At 24.5% G+C, this 19,554-nt stretch overlaps 2 protein-coding genes across 32 annotated transcripts in view; both read right to left on the reverse strand.

Moving 5' to 3' along the window:
- Positions 1-6,563, reverse strand: part of LOC108000359 (mitogen-activated protein kinase-binding protein 1) — a 119,492-nt gene extending 112,929 nt beyond the window's left edge. For 7 of the 14 annotated variants that reach the window (XM_062086346.1, XM_062086341.1, XM_062086344.1 and 4 more), the window contains exon 1: positions 6,405-6,563. The gene's annotated coding sequence lies outside the window, so the exon portion shown is untranslated. The remainder of the gene's footprint in view (positions 1-6,404) is intronic. The other 7 variants (XM_062086360.1, XM_062086352.1, XM_062086361.1 and 4 more) reach the window with 2 other exon arrangements.
- Positions 6,564-6,802: 239 nt separating this feature from the next.
- LOC108000491 (synaptotagmin-2) lies at positions 6,803-18,090 on the reverse strand. 18 transcript variants are annotated; one of them, XM_017060861.3, is made up of 10 exons: positions 17,983-18,090; positions 16,385-16,529; positions 11,977-12,096; positions 11,346-11,434; positions 11,133-11,264; positions 9,949-10,146; positions 8,954-9,106; positions 8,720-8,840; positions 8,473-8,645; positions 6,803-8,397 (listed from the first exon to the last, which is right to left on the reverse strand). In XM_017060861.3, the coding sequence occupies exons 2-10, from the start codon at positions 16,524-16,526 to the stop codon at positions 8,191-8,193; spliced, it is 1,335 nt and encodes a 444-aa protein (XP_016916350.2). In that variant the 5' UTR covers positions 16,527-16,529; positions 17,983-18,090; the 3' UTR covers positions 6,803-8,190. The 18 variants fall into 18 exon arrangements, with proteins under 18 accessions (XP_016916350.2, XP_016916347.2, XP_061942350.1 ...); XM_017060858.3 differs by having other exon boundaries at positions 11,977-12,111; positions 17,983-18,086; XM_062086366.1 differs by having other exon boundaries at positions 16,385-16,622; positions 17,983-18,049.
- Between the last annotated feature and the right edge of the window lie 1,464 nt (positions 18,091-19,554).

Genomic DNA, 19,554 nt, shown 5'->3' on the forward strand with positions numbered 1-19,554 from the left:
AAAAACACATATCCTCGAAACCAAGTTAGTCTTCTTTCGTACAATGATTCGTGTATCGCGATTCATCTATCTGGTGCTACTTGTGCCCTTATGGAAGTTTCTAGACTGACCAGTATTTCTGGTATTATTCCATACAGTAAAAGATTTTCATCTTTTCACGATTATTGATATTTTATTGTAATATTTCATGGGTGATAATTTGTTATAATATTTCAATTTCAAAATCCGTTGTACATTGTAAAGTTTTATGCTTACGTTAAAAAAAAAAATTAGTTTCGCAAACGCCCGTCTTTTGTTTCTAGTGCAATTTTTATCACGATGCGACGGTTAAAAAGCAAAAGAGAATCTACCGAAATCCGAATCTAAAGAAGAATAGAATTAAAAGGTACTTTGAAAATTATCTCGTTTTACGCAACATGCATATAATTGTTCGAAACTTCGAATGGAATTCGAAAATAGGAATCCTCAAATTAATTATATACTTCACTATTACGTATACTATACAATTTTTTATATAACATGTATACATTAGTATGATTTTTTTTCACGCTTATAATTAAATCATTGTACTATCCATTTTTTTTAACGTTATATCGCAAGATAGAAGACAGATACAACGAAGCAATTCCTTTTCTTTAGATGGAAAACATAAGATAATATTAAAAATGCTAGCGCGCTTTTGAACGTTTGTGGTTTTAAATAATAATTCTCGTGAGGTTCAGAAACAATCTCGTGTATGCTCAGTTGGTTTCTACTGAATTTCTTCAAAACGTACGAACAAATGTGATGTTATGCGGCAGCTACACGAATCGTTAACTTCGACATTGAACAAGGTCAGTGCTATGAAATTGGATACCGCATAGGATGTGTATCTTATGATCGTATATGTATATATATATATAGTGGAAGGTATATCGTATATGTGAATCGAATACGCGAATTCCGTGTGAAAGAGTTTAGACCGGAGGCAAGCGAGGTCGATTGAAAAATCGCGAGGAATCCAATGACGTTCGACGAATCGAAAAGGAAACAGCCGATTTGGGCGGCACAGGAGACGAGCATGAAGACAATTTCAAATCGATGTTATATTTTCATTGTATGGGATCGCATCATGAATAATATCATTTTAAAAATATTGCTTTTTTAAGGTAGAATATTATTCTAAAATGTTAATTTATAGGATTTTTCAAAAAATTTTTGTAATTTTTTTAATCGTCTATTTTTCAAAGTTACATATTATAACTATTTTCAAGGTTTATTATGAATCTTAGTAGTCGAATTTAATTTTAACGAAAAATTTGTACAGATTATTTGTGGCGACTAACATTGATCTTTTCAAACGACATTACCGATAGGGTAATCCTACCAATTAAGATGAGCGGATGATAGAAATTATTTAATTATTTAATATTTCAGATAATCCAAGTATTCGGACGCAACGGAATAATTCGGAATAACGATAGTTAAGAATAATTCGATAATTCGAATAATAAAAAGAGAAACAAAATATGGAAAACTCTCTAATTTAAATACATTAATAGATAATTCTATAACTAATGTAAAACAATATAAATAAAATTACATCCACAGCTAATACAACTAATATAACTAATATAATTAGATTTTTAATAATTTCAAAATATATAAACTTTTTGATCACGTGATTAATAACAAATATATAAATATTTATTTTAAAGCATTCGATTACTTCCTGTTTTAACATCCGTCGATATCTCCGTTTATTCTTGGAAATTAAATCTTGGAATGAAAAAATGAATTTGCAAAAATATTATTCGCTCAAATAAATGTCCAGAATCAATTCAAGATTGAAAATAAATGTTATTATTTCATATTCCAATTTTTTGCGAGACATAACCTCTTTTTTATTTCGATTATATAATTTTATGATGTAGTTGATTAATTGCAATATTTGTTAGGTTATTAATTAGAATATTATTACTTTCACGTATATTATCCATACCAATAATTAAGATTATTTGCTCTTTTAATGACAACTATGTTTTTTTCTATTTCAATGCAAAAAGGAGATGAACAAGGCCGATGGAAAAATTGCAAGGAATTCAATGACGTTCAACGATCGAAAAGGAAGCCAGCTGATATCTCTATGGGAGTACTCCCACTCGCTTTCCTTTATGCCATATGTTTATCGAATGGAACATAGGCTAAACAGAAACGACAACTTTTTTCATTTAACAAACTATAAGACTTCGTTAGAGGACTAATCAGGAACCGAACAACTTTTAAATACGAATTGAAAAGTTATGTTCCAGTTTGAGCCGAAGGACTTCGGATTCAATAAATTTTCCTCAACTTTGAAAATTCTTTCTTCCTATTTATTCTCAATTTAACTTTCTTCGATTCAGATTCAGAACAGTGGATGTAAAAAGTATTTGCATCGGTTGATTGATTAATTATGATATTAACCGATATTGTATAATTAAATTTATTGAATAATATTTGTATAATTAAATATATATATATGTTATTAAACTTTTATAAGAAATATTAAAAAAAAAGAAAAAGTAAGAAATTTTTAAATTTTCAATTTTTGACCTAAACATTTTGAAATATTAATAATAATTTATATAAATAATTGCGTTTGTGTTTAAATTTTAAATTTTAATTTTCATTAGTACGAATCCATGAAAAAAATATAGATGAAATAATTTTTAAAAGTTTTTACAAGCTGGAAGATTATTATAAAAATTTCAAAAATCCGAATTTGTTAAGATTTATATTTTTTCCAAAATAAATGATTCAGATATTATTAAAGGAACAATATAAAGATTTTATGAATCACTAGAATATTATTACTAGAGATTAGATTTTTATACAAATGCATAAATGTATTTCATATTACATATATTTTATATGCATATTTAAATGCTTGTATTATTAAGGATGATATTGTGGAAAATAAGATGTTTAATAATTTTTTAAAAATTTTTAAGAATTCATAAATAATTCAAATATAAATAATTTGCAGTGTTAATTTTTTTAAATAAAAAAATTAAAAATCTTGAAATATTATTATACATATATTTTACGGCAGATTATAATTTATAATTTATAAATGTAATATATATTTACATATATATCGCGCATATATCACCATATTTTAAATTTTTGCTTGTTGGATTTAAATTAAAAAATTTATATCGCAAATAACGAAAAATAATTATATATGAATTTATATAATTAAAATTTATATAATTTATATAATTAATTATAAAAAATCTATGAAATATGAAATTAAATTTTATTAATAATTATCAAATCTTATATAAAAATATTAATATATTATTCAACCTTTTTCCCCCATTTTCTTTCATCAAAATCCATTTCAATCAAAAAATAGAAAAGAAAAATTAATACTTGAAATTTCACTGTATCTTCTTACAATACTAGTGCATTTAGAATAATTAGAATTAAGAAAAACGTGCGCTATTTAAACAACAATCGCTTTCCAGGAAGTCACGTGCCAATATGGCGGCGAAGGATTAGGATGCGAGTGGTAGCAGGAAAAGGAAAGTGGCCAGAAGCGAAGCAGAGAATTGAAATACGCGGAGAAAAGATCGAGGGACGCGTGGACATTCCGGTATCTTTTTCCCATGCACGTGTACGGCACACAGATCTGCGTACAAAACGGGCACGTCTGGATCGCTTTCGTGATTACGCAAAAATCATTTGCATGACAATGAAATACGATCGCCTGTTGGATAGTTTAGCTGGTCGCCCGAAAAAATGCACGCCAGCTCTGAAAAACCTATGGGAAATCGAGCATTCTGGACAGAAACGCGCGTGACATCGCTTGTCAATCGTTCTTTGCAAATTCAATTCCCATTGTTAACCAGACAAAACTTGTGGACTTTTTCTTCTTGAAATCCTCTTGCAACTATATAAAGTTATTAAAACTTTTATTGTAACTATAAAGTTTTATTTTATTGATGTGAAATATATATGGTATATAATAACAAGTAATTCTATAATAATATTTGAAATAAAAAATAAGATGCGTTTGTCTAGAACTTTTTATATAAAAATATCTCTAAAGAAATTTGTTAGTAAACGCAATATTTCTATTTTAAAGATATATCTGTATTTGACTTAATGAAATTTATTAATTTTTTGTCACAAACTATAAATTTTACTTAACATAGTTGATATGATATGATTTTATGCAAATATTATTTCTTATTTTGAATACTATTATGAATCATTTAGTTTATTAGAAAAAATTGGAAAATGAAGTATATTCGTAATTTAAATTGCATAAAAATATGAATTTATACAAATATATTACTATTTATACCGACATCGTAGTAAAAGCGAAAAATATAGCAAATTTCTACATTTATATTTCAATATCTATATTTCTTTTGGAATAAATTTAGAATAATTTTGATAAAAAAGGATATTGTTAAATACAAAGTATGTCAGTAAATATTTACATTAATTAGTAAAAGCATGTTCATAAATAAGTATAGAATTCTGCGAAAGCGTGTAAATATGTAAAAGTTAAATTATAATTTTTTTACAAAAAGAATTCAAAGCAAATATTAAGCAATATACTATGATAAAATATTTATACATATACATTTATTAACTGCTACATATACTAAATTGCAATTGCAGCATGTGTAAATTTACCGCAGCATCGTTAAGTAAATTTCTAAGAACGATATAAGTAGTCTTTAAACATGTACCGCGTTCGAATATCGATAGTACATGCAATATCAAGTTACCTGGCCGATACTCTTCGGCATCAATCGTCAACAGTGTCCTTAAACTGAACGATTCTCATCAGGTATTAACTATGAACACTTTTAAAAATATAGAGTATCACGCATTATTTTTTTTTTGTCACAAACTATAAGATGACCTTCGCATAATATATATAAAAGTATGTGTTTGAATGCAAAATCTTATTTTTGAAATTGAAAAATCATTAATCTGTAAAAAAATATATTGCCAGACTATGCATTTACATATATATATATATTGAAAAAAACGATAAATTTTGATCGTTAATCCTTTTTTTATAAATATAAACAAAAATTGATCGCTATATTCGAAGAATATAAATAAATAAAATCAACTTGATTTGCAATACATGAAAAATCAAACGACTGTTACAACACAAATATAGATTAAAATGATAGATTAAAATGATAGAAAAATATAGATTAAAAATAGATTAAAATGAATTCTATATTTTTTCATATCCACAATAAATTCAAAAAAAAATTAATTCTATGTGTATGTTTTTTTGTTTCTTTATATTTTTTAGTGTTCTAATAGTTTATGACATTTAAAAAATGTAATCTTGTAATTTATATTTATGATTAATTCACAAACTATATATTAAATATTCATATATGTATTATTTGTAAATCTCTCTGTAATCGAATAGAGGATGCATCGTACGCATGAATCGTTATACTAAATTAATATAAGTTTACTAACCGTTCAGAAGCACGTTAATTGCACGCAATTTCGATAACGGCATCCGATTATGTCGTAATTTTCCTTGACACTATGTCTCGTTACTGACAGCAATCTTAGATGCCTGGTTAAGATTAGTGCGAAAGTGTATACACAATATCGTACAGTAAAGTACTATGAAATGTTTTCGAAAAGAATCCATGAAATGATATGGCGGGAAGTAGTAGAAGAAAAAGGGATTATGGACGAACCGACGCCTAGGGCGGGTTCGTCTCTAAATTCACTTTAGTTACAGTAAAACGGACAGAGGATAGCGATGTGGTCAACGAACGAGCAGATCAAACTGAAGATTGATACTGTAGATAATAAACATATCCATTCTTTTTTATAATCTGATAGCACAGCATGTGAATAGAAAAGACGAATCTCATTCCAAAACGAAATGGTTTTAGTGGAATTATAAAAATTTCTGCTTACAAACAATGTTATCGAAGCGTTGCATCAATTTGATCATAAGAGAATTAATTTTTCCGGAAAATATGGCCTTCGACAATTAAGAATTTTCAAGTATCTCAAATAGAGAATCTAAGCGTTGCTATTGGGCGATTTTCAAAAACGGTTGACATTACCGCGAGAAACGGTTATAATACATATATATATTAATATATATATACGTATATATTTCGTCCTTTTCAAGCACAAATTGTGCGATTTACAAAGCCGGTTGCTGATTACTATCATATTATGTATTACTAAATCATCGATAACGCGATACTGACGCGACAACAAAATTCGAGAAAGATAGCTACATCAAATATGTATCGTTCTACGTGGAAGGACCTCGAGCGCCTTTGGAGGTTACATTTCCAACGTAACGCTCTCTGACTTGCAGGAAACCGAGCAGGATGTTGATATAATTTAATAATTTAATTACTTACCATTCGATGAATGTCCAGTTTTTCGAACACGATACACTTTTTTTAGGCAATAGATAGAACTAAATTCACAACAGACAAAGGGATAACGAAATAATTTGAACACGACGAAGACGAACACAACACACTCACAAAGTCAGAAAACAGACTGAAGCTAACTGGCCGGGTACTTCTCTTCGACGTTGCTACGAGACGAACCAAAGCGATACTCCTGCCCTCTACAAATGATATCGGAACTATTTACTTAGCACGTTTAATCGCGCCAAATTTTAAACGTATTCTTTTCTCTCTATTTTCTTACACAATTGAATAAAAGTTTAAAACGATAAGATAAAACTCATAAGATAAACTCATTACACTTAATTATATAACATATATACCGATTAAATAAATATAATTAATTGACATATATATATATATATTATTTATTTAATTTTAAATAACATTCAATAACAATTCATATTAACATAACAATATTTATAAAATTTATATTTATTATATATATTATATTAATTTTCATAATCTTTGGTTGCGATTTTATACGCAAATATTATTATTTATAATTATGAAATAAATATAGAAATATATTTTATACGTATATTCATACATTCTTATATATAATATTTAATTTAACATTATTGCCCAAAATATAACAATATTTTTATGAATCAATAAATTATTTATTAAAAATTAATATGTTTTGAAATTAATATGATATTAAATATTAAAAATTTGTACTGAAATTAGTATCAAAAATAACAACAAAAATTTAAAATTCAGGTACTTTGAAATAAACTAAGCGAATAAATAAGATTTTTATACTATTTGCAATTTATTTTTAATCTGAAACTTTTATATTCCTTGAAATATTAATCGCCTATGGCACTGTTTAACTATTAATTTAATATATTTAATTAATTATTCAATATATAATATTATTACTGAAAACCCTGACACTTCCTGATAAAAAGTTTTCAAACAAATTCAAAATTTTTTAAAAAATACTATAGTTTTCGAATTTTAAAATACTAATAAATACTATGGTATAAATATAAAATACAATAAAATATTAAATTGATTCAAAGTAGCCAAATAGGCAAGAATAATTGAATTATTTATTATCGAGAAGAAAAAAGTAAAAAAATAAAATAATTAATAATTTTAATATCAATAAAGTTATAATTACAGAAATGTCAAGATATTAAATAATTATAAATATTTAAAAGAATAATTTTAATTTCTTTATAAATTTATATTTTATATTTATATTATAACATTTTACATTTCAAAAACTAGAATATTTATAAAGAATTTGGTAATGTTATTTTTGACCGGAAATTTTTCACTAGGAATAATAACATATATTATGGAATCTTATAGTTTTATTTAATAATATATTTAATAATATTTGAAAGTAAACACAATGTTACTTTATAATATTATAAATTTAATATAATTTCAATAACAATAATATCATCTTCAAATGATATTAACAATGATGTCATCCATATACAAATTGAGCAATAACGTTGAATTATCTTTTGCATTTCTGCTATTATTCCTTTAATATCGATAAAATTTCAGTTATTATTAGACTTTGGAAATTTATACATTTATAGAAAATATAAATCTATAAAAATTTATAAAATGCATACGATATGCAAAAAAAAAATTCAATCTAAAATATATATTATGATATTTAAGAGATGAAACAAATTTTCATTTTAATCTTATTATTGTACTCATTTTATTATGTATTCATAAAAATTTAAATTCGCAATTTAGTTATTTATTTTAGAACATGCCATACGGTAACTAATTTTCTAGGATTTTGAAGTATAGAGAACCAGTGTAATCTTTCTGTCGAACCTCTGACTCCTTTTCCTAACGCAACCTTACCGACATAAATATTATTTGATTTCTGAATTGATGTTAATGAATCTTCACTGTCACTCGGATGATCCATAATACTCGTAACAATATCAAGAGGTGCAGCCTAAAATATTTTTCAATCATTCTAAATTTTAATTTATTCATTATAATTTAAACTATCATTAAAATTAATACACACTTTGCTGCATAACACGATGAGAAATTGCACAATGTCTAATTGATTATACAATACGTCAAATGTCAGGGTTTCGTTGAACTCTGTTTGTGAATTCGCAATGACGGATTTAGTCTTTTTTTTTCTTATTCGATGTCCAGTTCGTCCATTGAGCATCAATATCCTGACATAAAAATCTGAAAATTCCAAATAGTTTAATTTCTTAAATGAAAGAGAAAATGCGAGAACGTGAATTATATGTAGTGCTTACTAAAGTTGTTTAAACTCGATGCTGGTGGTGTAAATTTGACATCACGTACTTTCATTACATTTATAGCTAATCTCTGTGCTGTGGGTAAATAACTTATACCTAATAAAATGTTTCCAAATTCCTATAACATAGAAGTAACTTATTTATAATTATCTTTATTTATTTCTTTATTAATTTTTTTATATTAAATATGTAAAAAAATTAAAATATTCAATATATATATTTTAGCAATACCAAATTAGATGGTTTCATCCTGAAATTGAACATATGAATTTCCGGGCTTTGTAGAACGTGCTTTACTTCCTTCATGGATACTTTCAAGCTGCACAATTCCGTGTCATTAGCATATCTGTCATGATCGTATGCCATAAAGTCGAGAATCCACTCCTAGAAAGAAAAATGAGGTAGATATAATAAATATAGTATGCATAGATAGCTTAGTACATATTAAATATTACGTTTACTTTTAACTATACATCTCTAATATTTTTAACTAAAATAATTGCTTCTTTATTCTTCTCTAAATACTGTTTATTTTCTCAATTTTTTTTCTTCATAAACATAATTAAAAATACTTTTAAAAAAAACATTTTCAAAATGCTTATTCTATTTTATATGATTTTTCATTTATTTGATTTATATTTTTAAATGTAATAATTACTATTTAGTTATTTTCATTAATTTTTAAATAAATATATTTTTTTTGATTAAATATAGTATGTCCACTTTCTAAAAATAAATATTATTATTAAATTATTGTCAGATAATTTTGCAGATAATAAATATATAACAATATATTACTGATTAAATAATTAAATAATTTTAATTTATATTATATATATATAGAAAGCTAAAAATAAATGATATTTTTATATGAATTTCTCGTGTTTATAAAATCTTTAAAATCAACTTTCTAAAGGTATTTCACAAATATATTAACTTTCTAAAGATATTTCACAAAATATATTAACACCCTATATATTATTATATATTTCTTTATAATTTTTAACATATTGAATAATCATCCAGCAATATGCAGTTGGTAATTACGAAGCAATCTATATACAATTCAAAATTCATTTAATGAGGAAATATTATTGAATTTTAAAATTGGTTTTGTTCAAAAATATATCCAAAAAGCACATACAATATTTCTGTATATAAACTATCTTGTGTGAATAGTTAAATGTAATAATAATAAAATAAATTTAGTACAAAATTATGTATACCTTAACTTCCTGAGGACTTACGTTCGCCACACCGAACGCCTCCTTAAAAATGGGACTCGCCGTATGCCTGATACTCCTTGTTCGAAAACTATGTAACCTTTGTCGTTTCCTATGATTCCACGATTGCTTCGTAATGTTTAGTGTCACGTATGGCTCCAACGTGCAATTATATTGCTTTGGAGGAAGACCGGATAACGCCTGTACATCATTGAACTTTAGTTTGATTTTTGTAAAAAGATATAAGGATAAATATTTTCAATTCAATAATGATCTATATCTATATCTTATTAATACATAAAAGTAATCAGTTCTTACATAATAATTTTTGCAAAGAAAAAATTGATTGAAATTACTTCATGTCTGAATCTGCAATTAAACTATATATTTTTGGAACACTATATATGTTATAATAAAGATTTAAAATATAATAAATGTATAGTTATACATGTATATATATTTAAATATTTATTATTCGATATTCATTTATCTAATAATCATTTATCTAAAATTTTAGTAAAAATATTAACTCAATATAAAAATATTTGCTATTCCTAATAAATATACATTTATATATACAATAAGTTTTTTGAACAGATTAAAAATATCAATTAAATTTAAAACAAATTTAAATAATATCTTTAAGTTGCTAAATTATTTTTAATAGATTTTTTCCTAAAATAATCAACATTATTACTTTAATAAGTTATTTTACTTCCAATATTGAATTAATTCGTATCGAATGAACAATTATAATTGTAATATTATATTTATACATCATACATGTCAATATACATCACAATTAATTGAAGCAACAAAATATACATAATACATCAGCCAATAATATCATGGCATTTTATTTTATGTATATTTTTATTATTTTAAATCAAATATCTGAAAATATATGTATTTACCAATCAAAGTTTACATTTGATTAATTATGAATACATTTATATTAAATTATTGTATATGTATATACATTAACTAATAAGTATATATATTTAATGACAATGAGTTAACGCTTTTACTACACATATACATATTCTTATCTATATATGTATTCTATCTTATATATTATCTTATATATCATCATTATAAATCGAAAGAACTCTTTACAATAATCGATTCATTAAAGATTCATAACTCGATTTCCATTTTGAATTAATATAAAGATCAAAGAATAATACCTCGACACCGATAACGAGTTTTCCGGTAATAGTCTCATCGCAAGGCGGCAGATACTGTAAGCTTATTGTCAATTCAGTGGGGAATTCTTTTTGTTTCTTCTCGCTTTTTTGCTTATCCTTCTGCACCAAGTTCTGTAAGGTGTCACACTTGAATAAGTTAACGAGGGAGCTCATGTAATTAAAATGAAATTTAGCACGGGTAACGGCACTTACCAGGGTGGATGAGGTATCAGTGAAACCAAACTGAGCGTTGCTGGAATTATAGGAATTCTCGTTTGGACTTGCATTCTCATCGATCGTACCTGTATAATATTTATTAATATCATGAAACGAATGTCACGTTAGTTATTTTCAAATTAGTAAATAATGATAATTAATTAGCGATATTGAAAGTAAATAATGATAATTAAGGTTAGAATTAGAGAAAATAAATTTTTGAAATGGAACTTCAACTATAAACTATAACTAACATAATAATATAATAATACATAGAACTATAAATATACAACTACAAAAAATATTTGCATTTTACATCATATTAGATTACCGCATATGAAATAAACAATTTTATAAATTTAACAATTTTAAATTTGTAAAACTAACTATATTGTTGAACAATATTTATACTTACTGTATTTACTATATTTATACTTTTTTATGTCAATTTAAAAGTTCAATATTATTTTATCAATTATTCTATTATAAAGAAACAAATGGTGTTTTTAGTTTAATATTAAATTTTTATTTTAATAAAAAAATTTGAAAATATTTAATATATCAGTATATATATAAAAAATTTTGGCAATATTATAAAATATAATTTTACTATTTTATATAATTTTACCATTGCTGCTGCCTTCGTAAAGACTGCCCAATCTCCAAGATCTGTAGCTGACATCATTTAACTTCACATTTTCATTTTGTTTGCCTTTTAGACATAATGGCACACTTTTTGTTTCTCTTTCTGCAAAGAATTGTTCTTGGCTTTGATTATGCAATTTTTAAAAATTAATTATCTTATATTTTAGTTAATCTGCTATACATTACTTAAATATATTATGATCTAATTTCTATAACAATTCGGATTAAAATATTATTACGTATAATAAAACACATCTTATCACGGTAGATATCCATATTTCATTCTCAATTTTTAAATATTTTCAAAAAATGAAATTATTATAAATATACTTTTTCATCTTCTATGTTCATTTTATCAAATATGAGTAAAAATCATTTTCTTTGTTCTACTTTATTCTTACATCGTCATCAATGTTATGTTATTTTACGCATATAAATTTACATCTCGTATTGCACAAGAAGTAAAGAGATAAAAAATTTATAATTAATATTATGGTAAATAACTTTATTTACATAACTTTCAAATAATAAAAATAATCATAATAATAATGATTATACGTAGAAGATTCAGATACGTAGAAAATACATAGAAGTCAATTAATTAAGTTGTATTTTTTAAAAATATACACGAAAGACAAAAATTTTGCAAGGAAATTCATCATTCTGACTTTAATAAAAATTTGTGTATGTATAAAAACATAATAATTAAATAATGAAAATAATGAACAAAATATTTATCATTAAATTTATAAGAATAAAATTCGAAAAAAATATGGACTAATAATATCATGTATAATGCAAATTTTTAGTGTGTAAATCAATTTTCATCGTCATCAATGCATCATTGAATTTCGAAAAAAAGATTTGTAATTCATTATAACTTGTATTATAATATAACAATTACACATATATTATTATTAATGATTACTGAAATAATATTACATGTTAATAATCATAATTGATATTACATATTTTTTATGCATAAATAAAAATTATGATTATCGATATTGTTATCGATAAATATCTATAATATTGATATGTTATCGATAATTCGATATATCGTTAAAATATAAGAGACGGATTATAAGATAAAGATCGATTTCATTGATTTTCAATATATTCAAATTATCATTAACAATAACGATTTAATAACGATATTATCGATATATCAAAAACTATCAATAATATATCGATAATTGATAAACTTTAGCACTAATGTTATATGCTTTTTGCACAATGTTTATTGTGCATAAACATTTGAAATTTTTTAAAAAGACAATTTTTTGATGCTGTATGGATGGACATTTCCATAGGTGCTCGGAAAGTTATACATGCAGTTAGTTTGCAGGATGACATACCTAATTACGTAATATCGCGGAGGAAACGAAAGAAACATCGTTTGCACGTGTGTATAAATATAACTGTGCGAACAATGGCGTAATGTATCAACTACGTATATGCACGATTCACGATGCAGGAATTTAAGTTTCCTTCCTTTCAGAGAAGGTACAGCTTTTCGTTGCATAAATATTATTTCAGATGAAAAAATTGTGCTCTAATGTATATAATGATTTAAAGTATATCTTCATGTTATATTACTATTGTTTGATATGATGTTATGCAATGATTTGTATATTAGGATTATAATTTATATTAATTTTAATTTTTTATAATTACAATTTTGTTATTATTTATATTTAAGAGAGATAAAAATAAGCAGTAGAGCAATTTCTTATTCAAATTGGCTTAGTTAGTTTATTTGCACAAATTAAATTTATTAATATAAATATAATTTTAGCGATTAAAGTAGGTAACATACATATACGTAAAAACTATAAATAATTTATAAATTTAATATTAATAACTTTGATTTCAATATAATAAAATGCAATACAGTAAAATGACCCAGTTACAGTAGTTTTTTTTTTCATTAATTGAACAATCAATGAATTTTTAAAAAAATAGAAAAGAGATATGTAGTAATTAAATTATGATATTTTTCAGATAAAACTTTTATTTATCTAAATAAATCATTAAAATAATATATCAAAATATAAAATATTTAATATTATTTCGTGAAAATATTATTTCCTGAAACAATATAATTTATTCATTTATTCATTATACAAAATGCTAAAAAACAATATTAGAATAATTAGAAGGTAATCAAATAAAGATTTCATTATATTAGTATTAAAAATATTAAGTTTCACATTATAAAAAGTTTATTATTATAATGTAACAAAGTTTTTCTTTATATTTCGATATTTACTTCATTATTTCATATTTATTTCGTTTCCTAACAATTTATTCATAAAAATAATAATTAACATAGAAAAATAATAATTTTTAATAATATCAATTCTTCATAAATCTTAATACAAAAACAATTAAAAAATACCTTATTTTCAATTTTAAAATCATCGCTAAATATTCATTATATAAATAAACCTTTATTCAATGTGTATAGAATATGATATACATTTTTTTTAACCTCGATAATTCCAGAATAGATATTAAATAAGTAGATCCATTTAAATATAGATACACTTTAATAATCACCGATATGCACACAAGAATAGTTTCTTGAATAATTCCCGCATTTTTACCATTTCAGTTTTTTATGTCTAAACACGTGTGAAAAATCACTGTTCCACATAGTAATCGTAACGCATCAAGCATCGTTCCACGAGTGGACAAACGCGAGCATCCGGTAAACCGAGCGATTATCAAGATATTAACGAGCGCATGCGCCTCAAAGGGCTCGAAAGATATCAAAAGGAAACGTATATGTACAGACAAAATTATTTTTTCCCGGCACGCATTTCATCTACAAGCACGTGTGCACGGAAGCAGAGTTCTTAAACGTGTCGAGAAAATTAAATATTATTACTTTGCTTAGTTGCCAGACGCGTTTAATCAACACAAAAATACTAGCACCTATTGTCTTACATAAATTTAAATAGTTAATGAAACGGTCTATTTAATAGACATTTAGTGAATTAAAAGTTTTTGATTAATTTGAAAGTCAATATTTTGCATTAAAATTTATGAAAAATTGATTATTAATTATTCTTTTATATTTATATATTATATTAATTATATATATATGTATATTATAGGTGAGTTTTCATTTAATTAAATTAATTATCAGATATAATTATATTATATTTGATTAATTATAATTTTATAATTAAAAAAGATGTAGAATGTAGAATGTCGCTTCCTTCTAAAAGAGATTAATGTAATATTGATATAATAGTTTATTAGATACAATATCAGTTAATATATTCATGGAATATCTATGGAAGGTTGGAAAATATTTTAAAAATAAAAAAAACATAAAAAATTTAGTAGTTAAATAAAAATACCAATTTTTTAACTTAATTACTTTTTCTTTTATTTGAATCCCAAATAAAATATTTGTTACTATTCAATACCATTTTTGGTAATTAATCAGATTGGTAGAGTTAATTCGTAATTATAATGCTGAAATATTTTCAATGATATCGATAAATCATAAATAATATCGCGTTAAAGGAAATCTTGTGTTACGAGTAGAACAAAGGTTACCGCCACGTAGAATTTCGCTCTATATTTGGAGGGATTTGAAACAAATGACACACTTTAACCCGTTGGAATTCAATTGCTATGATGATTGCTATTGCGAACAACAGAATTTTTCCGCATTGGAAATAAAAACTTGTACAGCGTTTATGAGTAAACGTTTCAAATAATTTTTAAAAAAAAAGTATTTTCTTTGATTATGTAATAAAATTACAGGAAATTTAAGAAAATTGGAATAAAACTGAAAACCTTATAATAAAAGAAGATTCACATGATTATTTTTGAATTACTATACACGTACTGTACTTAACAAATTATGCTAATTTTCTTGAAATTATTACAAATGAATCTTTTACAAAATCCTGTCTTATTTATTTATATAAATTATTTTTCGTTTTTCGGGTACATTGAATTACAAAAATTGCAAAAAGATTTGAAATTCAAAAACTTTTTAAGTTTTGAAGAATTTCAAGATTTTAAAATTTTATGTCCCATTTCTAATATGAATTTGAATAAAAATAAAATCAATGAAAATAAAATAATCTTAAAAAAAATCTTAAATATTTCAATACAAAAAAAAAAAATTAAAATTAATTTCATAATAAATGATCTATAACGAATTAACAATATTCGTGCATAAATGATCTAATTGTATTTTCATAACAATTTACAAATAAATAGTAGCACTATTTATTAATAACAATAATCAATTAGTTTGCAACGAATCATATATAGTATCATATATAGTAAATTAATATCTTCAATAAATTAACAAGTTTATTCAGTATATAATTTAATAATTCATCATATATAATAAAACTTACTTCGTTTCCTGATGTATTCGTATCCATGGCATCCTGGTATTAGATAACAGGCGATCACGAGTAAGATAACGATGACGATCAATGCTATCACGACTATGATGAGTATTCGGCCCCATGGGCCAAAAAGTTCATCGTCCACCATTCACTGCAAATGTTCAAACTTACTACAGATATATTGAAATCTGTTTCGTTACTTCAATTTTTAATTTTTCTAATTTATATTTTACTTTACGTATAACTTTTATTTTACATATAAATTGAAATATTTTTCACATTTTCAAAGCACCATAATTGACGTATGAAAAACAAGAAAATTACTTATATTAGCGTTTTACATTATATTCATTTATACGATTCTTGTGTTAGAGGAATACGAAAAATGTGGTATGTTAATGCAAGTAGAAAACACTTGTGCTTTTTACGCTCGTTTTTATCCGTTCGAAAAAAATGGAAGGGGATTCCTAATGCAAAGAAGTACGCATATATAGGTACACATTGAGTCGAATGAAACCACTGCGCTTCAATTTTTTTTTTTTTTCTCTCTCTTTACTCGTTGCACTTGCGTAGTTTTTCAACCGTATCGGGATAAAGCACCTGTTGGAGGACATATATATCGAGTGTACCAGGAAAATGGCATATGGCTAATACCAACCGAATCAATGTTTATCTCAAGTTAAGTCACTGTTTTTAGCGAAAAACTATTATGAATAACGTTATCTATATTAACGACTGTACTTCTTTTCAATATCACATATCCTAACTATGTAACGTTTCTTTTTAAAATCACCGTCTACTCTTCCTTTTTTTCGCAGTCATGACGTCGATCTTGTATCGAATTTGCAATTCGATCGATATTCGACAAATTTTTGAAATACTCACTCGACTAAGAGACAGTATCATGACGTGAGACAAGTTTGATAGTATTAGGTTAAATTAGGTAGCATTTACGAGCTGTTTCGAAAAAAATGACAAGTAAACCGAGAAAGGACGACTAATCGGTACGAATGTCCTTCGCAAACCAAAGCAACGACTTCAAGCGCGCTCGTCAACTACCGATGAACGACAAACGTATATTACACGCGACTGCATAGAACGAAGAACGAGTAACGTGCTATCTACGTGCCCCTCTCCAACTTACGACGACACTGCCTAGTCCGCCGGTAGCTGGCGGTGCACGACTTACGTTTAATGCATACTAACATCGAATGTCCCAAACAACGTAGAATTTTTAATTCTGATTTTTCATAAACGACGGAAAAAAGAATATACATTTAAATATACATGAATAAAACTATTATTTTGGTAATACTCATCCGATTTCTTCCAGATTTGACTCATGATTCTTGGAAAAGATCCAGGTGTCCAAGCGTGTGAATCACGAAGGCGAGTTTCATGGACATATAAGAATATTTTTTGATCTTTTATTTAAATATGTGATTTATGTAAGTATTATGCGTCGTTAAATGTATAAATGTATAAATTTCGAACGAAAACAATTGAAGGATTTATATTTATCGTTTTATTTGTCTAATATTTCGAATAAAATAAGACAAAATTTTAGAAAGTAATGAAGAAGTTTTCTTCGATAGACATTTTACCGTATTACACCGTTATACGTAGTAAACCTTAATGCTCAACGAGGAAACTGTGGGTTACGACTGATAACATGCATGGTCTCATGCATGTGTCCACGTTTTCTATTAACAGCATTAACGATAGAACGCATATAGACAATATCATTGTATGTATTTTTCAACAAAATTTTCTTCGCTATATATACATTTGCATTTTTTGGCAAATTTTCATTAATGTTTAATAAACTCATTTTCTGATCATTATATTTTAATTATATTAATTTAAATGTGTCAAAGAAAGTATTATAACAGAATAACATTGAATAACTACAATTTATATATTAATGACTTGCTACATAAATATTAAAAACTTTATGTTTTCGAAAAAAATGTTTAAAGATTTAATAGCATTTTATAATAAATATTTTTTTTATTATATTTATAATTTTATGTATCTAGGTATAGTAGAATACTTGTTTATACGAACGAATTAATGTTTAATGAGCGTAGTTTCAGTTATGCGAATGTGTATTTTTATAGGCCAATGATATGTTTGCATTTTGCAATTCATTGAGAAACTTATAAGTACATAATATATAATTTCAATTCCAGAACATAAAATGTTTTTAATAATGATATAAAATATATATATAATAATAATAGAAATCATTAAAGAAAACATTTATATTTAAAAAGAATAATTAATAAAAATTAATTAATTATAAAAATAATTTTTATTTAAAACCTTTAAATTTGCAAATTTCTTTAAATGATTAAGGAAACAATCACATATTTTTCACTAATTAACATTGATTATTATCAACTATCATCAACTAATCACGAAACTTAAAATAATGATCTCGTATTACAATTTTGACTATTTTAAATAGAATAGAAAACATTTTTTGAAGAATCAAAATAATATATTTTAGTTTTTCAAATTAAATTCAAATTAAATTTAGTTTAATATAATTTAGTTAACATCTTTGTCAAAACTATATCAAAAACAACATACTAGTGAGAGGTGCTAGTGAATTTCTTTTGTGAAATTATTTATTCATATATCTTGATAGTTATTTGAATTGTCTTGTCTTTAAGGTATTTGAATAACGATTCTACTTTATATTTGTATATTGTATATTTTGTTTATATTTGATATAGGTGTTTAAAAATTTAAGAGTTGATTTTTGAAAATAAAATAAAAAAAGTAAAAAATAAATATAGGTTAAGCAATGATTCTCAAATCCAATAATATACAAACAGCAATTTATTTCATAAAAAAAATGTTTGCCTGCATATATTTTTATTTTATTAATTTTTGATTATTAATAATTAAAAACGAAGCTGAAAATGCAGTTTTATTAATCTGAACAACAATGATATATAAAAAATAAATATACTATATTCAACCGAATACAAAGATTATTTTGCGTGTTATATGTTATATAAAAAAAAAGTAAAATATTTTTAACTAAATATTACATTAAGAAATATAAAATATCATAAAAATATAACAATTGTATAATATCATAAAAATAAATAATATTTTTAATTTATAATAATATATTTACATTTATTTAAAATGTTTTATTATAT

Source organism: Apis cerana, linkage group LG16 (assembly GCF_029169275.1).
Source record: "Apis cerana isolate GH-2021 linkage group LG16, AcerK_1.0, whole genome shotgun sequence".
Classification (NCBI taxonomy): domain Eukaryota; kingdom Metazoa; phylum Arthropoda; class Insecta; order Hymenoptera; family Apidae; genus Apis; species Apis cerana.